Source organism: Schistocerca piceifrons, chromosome 7, assembly GCF_021461385.2.
Source record: "Schistocerca piceifrons isolate TAMUIC-IGC-003096 chromosome 7, iqSchPice1.1, whole genome shotgun sequence".
Taxonomy (NCBI): domain Eukaryota; kingdom Metazoa; phylum Arthropoda; class Insecta; order Orthoptera; family Acrididae; genus Schistocerca; species Schistocerca piceifrons.
In genome coordinates this window covers 187523047-187529046 of record NC_060144.1, presented here as the reverse complement: position 1 = coordinate 187529046, position 6000 = coordinate 187523047, and the positions used below count along the sequence as shown (strand labels likewise).

General features: G+C 39.8%; 1 protein-coding gene and 1 pseudogene across 1 annotated transcript in view; both read left to right on the top strand.

Annotated features, from left to right (window-relative positions):
- Positions 1-434: 434 nt before the first annotated feature.
- Positions 435-6000, top strand: part of LOC124804710 (von Willebrand factor A domain-containing protein 8) — a 256617-nt gene continuing 251051 nt past the window's right edge. Inside the window, exons 1-2 of the mRNA XM_047264969.1 lie at positions 435-914; positions 1076-1271. Coding sequence (XP_047120925.1) covers positions 1082-1271 — 190 coding nt within the window. The 5' untranslated portion in view covers positions 435-914; positions 1076-1081. The remainder of the gene's footprint in view (positions 915-1075; positions 1272-6000) is intronic.
- LOC124709244 lies at positions 4904-5020 on the top strand (annotated as a pseudogene).

Sequence of the window (6000 nt, the reverse complement as noted above, 5' to 3'; positions counted from 1 at the left end):
GCACCAAAGGGACCTTTCACTTGCTATATTCGCGAGTGCTGTTGAAACGCTTAATCAATGATTACCCACGCATCCCAAATGAGCAGAAACATCGACTAATTGACGAAATGTTTTTTTGCGTTATTGAACACGAAGTCAGAAAATTGGAATAAAGTAATGAAATCTCAAAAAGAAAATTGCTGTTAGTTGATGGCAAATTACCACTACGTTCCCAGCATTCAATTTTAAGTAAGATCCACATGTAAGTTCGCTGTCTATGCTTCGACAGAAACGGCGAAGAGAACTTTAAATACATAGTAGCCAGAATTAGAATAAGAGAAATATCACGTGGCAAAAATTACGTAGTATAGAGGAGATAGTGTCTCTGCCGTCAATGACATAAATGAAAGACAGAATGAAATTTTTTATTGTAGTAGCAGAGAAAGTGTTTAAATACAATATCAGACTCCGCAATCATATGACTTATGTAATAGAAATAAAATGCCTGTTATGTTTTCGCAAGCAGCAAATGTTGCTGCATTTCGTTCCTCATTATTTAGCGCGTCTTTTAGACATTGAGTTCGTGATGTTAAGCTGGCAACAAAGAAGCGGAAGGGTGAAACGAGTTTGTTTTTTGAGCGAGGCTATTTCGAAGTAAAAAGTCCTGATGAAGTATCTTTTTCATGTCTAGCTGTCAGTTTTGAACGTGACAGCGCAGTGTTTCCGAGAGTAACCAAAATTGACCTTTAACCCTTCTGTACAACATTATGAAATGAGTGCCGGTAGTTGTAATATGCGACTGATGTAGGTCGACAGCATTAGCTGCGATGTTCTGATTAATTATTGAATTTCGAAGGAATGTAGGTCTATTAAATAAGTGAAATTGTCATTTCATATCCATAGATACATAAACAAAATCCCGACACCAAACTAAGGTTAGTTGAAAATTACTGAAGTACCTTTTCAAGGCTCATTTAATGTTGGTTCTGTACTGCTGCAAAGTATGTAATTTATATGGCATCAGCTTCAGATTTGTTTTATAGCTTACCGAGTTGATACATTTGAGAAATGTTAATGACACTTAAATGAATTACAGGGACACATGAGTATTTTAAGGTATGCCACTTGGAACAGATGTAAATTAGGACCAACATTGAAAGAAATGGGTAGGAGTACACGCATTTTCGCATCTTCTCCCGCACAAAGAAGAATTGGAGTGTTATGTCGAATCCTAAGCCCGCCTCATCCAAACAATGTTAGCGCTAGCAACCTTCGTAGAAATTCATCAAGTGGTGAGTATTGTTACATGTGGATCATATAGTTTGTAAAATGGAATTGGAAGTTAAGTCCGATTCCTCGCAAATTGTGCAGTAAATTCATACCTCTGACCAATTCTCTTTATGAACTGTCTCATGAGGATGAAGTCATGTCTGTACTATTCTGCTCGTTTATTCACCCTAATGGTTTTGTTGTAGAGGTACAAGTGAAATGAACAATTAGCAGAGCTCCACCAAATTTGCAGTACGTCCATTTGATCTTTCAGCCTCATAAACACTTTTCAAACTTTTAAGATTATTACTGAACAGTCTCATTAATTGAGTCTTAGCATTTGTGTGTTGATACTGACTGTGGAATGTTCTAGTTAACTAAAGTTGGATTAGGCTGTTACAGATAGTGCTATAATCAGTGCAATGATCAGTTTTGAAATGTGCTGCCACGGAATCTATAATTTATTTGTCCAAACAGTATTTTTCATTGAGGTGTGGTAGTCTACTTCAGACATTAGGTCCAAGAATGATGAATATGAATATGATCAAGACAAATTATGTAACACACTCTTCATTGCATTTATATAAATTTTCCTCACTGTTCAGTATGGCTATCAGCATACAAGTCTACATTTTTTTGCAATAGCTTGTCAGTAAAATGGAATTTTGAAAAAGAACTGTGGCATGTGTTTGATATGTGACAGAAACTTGTTACCTTATTTATCTGTTTTCCTTATTCCATTCATTCTTATATATTTGTGCCATTCTTTACAATCCAGCAAATGTCAGAATTCTTCAAGTGCTTTTGTTCCTGTTTTTTTGTTTATAAATCTACTGAAGAAATTGTTTAATGTCTGTCACAGATAGCTCCAAGAATTTTTAGATGGAAGTACAAGGGTGGGCTGAAAAGTAATGGATGCCTCCGAATATTTTATGTAAACTCTTACAACTCTTAAAATGAAGCAAACTTTATTAACAGTCTACATCTCTAATCTTCATGTCTACATATTTATTTCTCAACTTAGTCACCCTGGTGACGCACACGTGTCTTCCAATGAGAGTTCGATTGGTTGATACCGCCACAGTAGCATGTTTGACTTTGTTGATGGAGCCACATCATCACCTTTGCTTGCACTATTTCTTCCCTGCCAAAGTGAAGTCCTCGAAGTTGTTCTTTATACTTTGGGAAACATCTTAAAATAGGATGAGGCCAAGTTGGGATTCGAGGATGATAGAGACAGTGAACCCAATACTTCGGATTGTTTCAGATGTTGCAGTGCTCCTGTGGGACCTAGCTTCATCTCCATACATAGCTTTCATTCTTCTATAGATTTCAATTGGAGGCATCTTTTCTATGGTTAGAAACTTGCCTCTAGCACACTGTTTCTAAAACACCAACATAGTTATGCTACACACTGCCATGTTACATGCTACAGTTCGGAGGTCTCTAGCAGCAGAGTGTTGCCACTTGTGTCATCGAAGCAGGAAGTTGACTGAGATAGGTGCTAACCATTTAATACCTCAACCGATATTGAGAACAGAATAAAACATTACTTTTCTGCACTCCCTCATACATAAAATGAGCTCACATTTGCTTGTAGCAGCCCATAACTTTGAATCAAAAGCAGTAACAGTGTAATTTTCTTCTTTGTATTTTCATGAGAGAACAGTGGCATTTATGTGGTAGATTTAATGGCTATTCAGAATATTCATAATTTAATTATGATCATATTTGAAGCCCCGAAAAATTCCTGCATTTAACTTCATGTTTCTAGCTGAGAAAGGTTTAGATTTTAAATTTACTGGTGGCCATTGAAAGTGAAAGACAATGAAGGTGGCTTGCACAAATATCAAATTGTCATGATGTCTACTGTATGAAAGAGGGTAACGTTTTAGTGCAACTGCACAAAACAGGTAGGTATAATGGAATCTACGTTATGTATGCTAGGAAAGATTGAGCACTAGGTTTCTCAATCAGGAATCACATTTATTTGTGAGAAGATAATGTTGTGCCCTGTGTAAGAAGTAGAAACATCCAACAGTGTCTCTTGGCATTTGGCAGTGAGGGATCATGGCCTATGGAGACTGCAAGTTATTGTTACATGATATTGGTGCTTGCATTGGTTGAAATCCCGCCACCATTGTCATGCAAATAACATATTCATGGGTTCAGGGAGAGGGGAGGGAGGGGGGGGGGATGAAGAGCATACTCAATGCCATGTAGGATCTCAATGGCCCTTCAGGACTTCCACCTGAAAGGAAAGACGCATTTGCTCAGCCATTCAGTATCGCAAAGCCTATCACCTATGCCTGGGATCAGGAAATGGGATTCTTTGTAAGGCGACAAGTATTGACAAAGACACTGTGATGATGTCTGGAGTCCATGAGCTGTCAACACGGTGATCATTGTTGGGGCTTCTCTGAACAAGACATCTGATGAAGGTGAGCAGATAATGGGACACACAACTAGAACTCTGGACGTAGGATTACCATCATGTTGTCGTTTTAGACAAGTGTTGGTTCTGTGTACAGTAGCACAATGGACATATCTGTATGTGGAAGCTCCAAGGAGAAGGAACATTGCTCGATTGCATTTGTCACAATCATCTGGGCCAGCACCTGGTTTAATGGTATGGGTTGCTACACAACACATCACCTTTGGTTCACACAGCTGGTAATGTGGACAGAATTTGTTATATTGTGATGTGTTAAGGCTAGTGTCAGTGCCCTGTCTTTGACATCTCACTGATATTACTCTTCAACAAGATAACACATAGGCGCATGGTGCCTGATACAACAGTGTTAGGCTGTTACCCTGGTCAGGACATTATCCAGATCTGTCACCCATTGAGAAACATGTAGTCATGGCATTCTGAGAGACTGGCAGGCTGCCAGTCACCAGTCACTATGATGTACCTGTATGTGCTATCCAAGCTCAGAAGGAATTTTTCACTCTTCAGCAGAGTGCACACTGATATGGAACATCCTTGCAGTTTAAAACTGTTGCCAGACCGAGACTTGAGTTTGGGACCTTTACCTTCAGTGGGCTAGTGGTCTACCAACTGAGCTACCCAAGCACAACTCATGGCCCATCCTCACAGCTTTACTTCTGTCAATACCCTGTCTCCTACCTTCCAAACTTATTTGCTATTGGTGGCAGCAAATCTGTGAGGACAGGTTGTGAGCTGTACTTTGGTAGAACACTTCACTGGCCATGAAAGGCAAAGGACTTGAGTTGAAGTCTTGGTCCAGGACAGTGTTTCTTAAGCTCAGATGAGCTCATTGTCCAGCCAGGTTACAGCCATTATTGCTGCCAGAGGTGACAGCTCTGTGTTCTAAATTTTGCACAGTTTATACCCCCATATCACATACAAATTTAAATCGTGTAATCTTTGTACTACACTGTTTACATGTGATAACTAGAATTTCATTATCTATCCTTCCTAGTGTTTCAGTATCAATGGCCAGCAGTGTGCATAAAATTTCATCACATGACAACAATTTTAATGCAGTTTTTTATCTAAATGATGCAATCACCTGAATGAAGATGCTACAGTTTGGTTCTCAACTAGATATAAATGGTAGAGTAGTCGTTATTCATTGCATAATGGATATATAAGGTTTTGAATTTTTTGACATCAATTTTATACCATTGAGGCAACGGCCTTGCCGCAGTGGATACACCGGTTCCCATGAGATCACCGAAGTTAAGCGCTGTCGGGCGTGGTCGGCACTTGGATGGGTGACCATCCAGCCACCATGCGCTGTTGCCATTTTTCGGGGTGCACTCAGCCTCGTGATGCCAATTGAGGAGCTACTCGACCGAATAGTAGCAGCTCCGGTCAAAGAAAACCATCATAACGACCGGGAGAGTGGTGTGCTGACCACACGCCCCTCCTATCCGCATCCTCAACTGAGGATGATACGGCGGTCGGGTGGTCCCAATGGGCCGCTTGTGGCCTGAAGACGGAGTGCAAATTTTATACCATTTGTTATGCAATGAGTAATTCAGTTTGATCAGTTAGGATGGGGAAAGATTTTTACATCCACATCTCCATCCATTCTGAGCAAACCACAGTGTAGGACATAGAAAAAGGTTCTTTCCATTATACTGCTCCTTCTATTCTGTTCGGATATGGACTGCAGGGATGAAGAATGCTTAAAAGCATCTGTTCATACCATAAGTAGTTTCATCTTGTTTTGACAGTTGGTACGGGAGCGATATGTCACATCTTAGATTGGAGCCATATGTCTGAAAACTGTACTGTCCTCCTAAATCATTCAGTGGTGCTTTTTTTATTTTTATTTTTTTGTTAGGGGATTCTCCATCCCACCCAGATAATGAGAGCTGTAGGAGACCACAGGATATTAGTGTAAGATCCAAAGTAATGCCCCCCCCCCCCCCAACAGATGAGACTATTAAAATACTAGTAATTAGCTGCCACAGCATTCACAACAAAATTCCAGGGTTTGGGGCACTCTAAAGTAATGGTGCGTACACAATACTTTGTACAGAAGGCTGGCTAAAACCTGAAATCGACACCAGTGAGATTTTTTGAATAAATCATATGTACATATCAACTGGATAGGCTACTGGGAAACGGAGGTGGTGTATTTACTGTTGCGTTTATTGCAGTGGACAAGAAATTCAAATCCACAGAGAGAAAAATTGAAGCTGCATGCTAGATCATGTGAGAAAGACTGCAAGGCTGGGCATAAACTTGTAATTGAGTTCTCTTTTGACTACCAATCT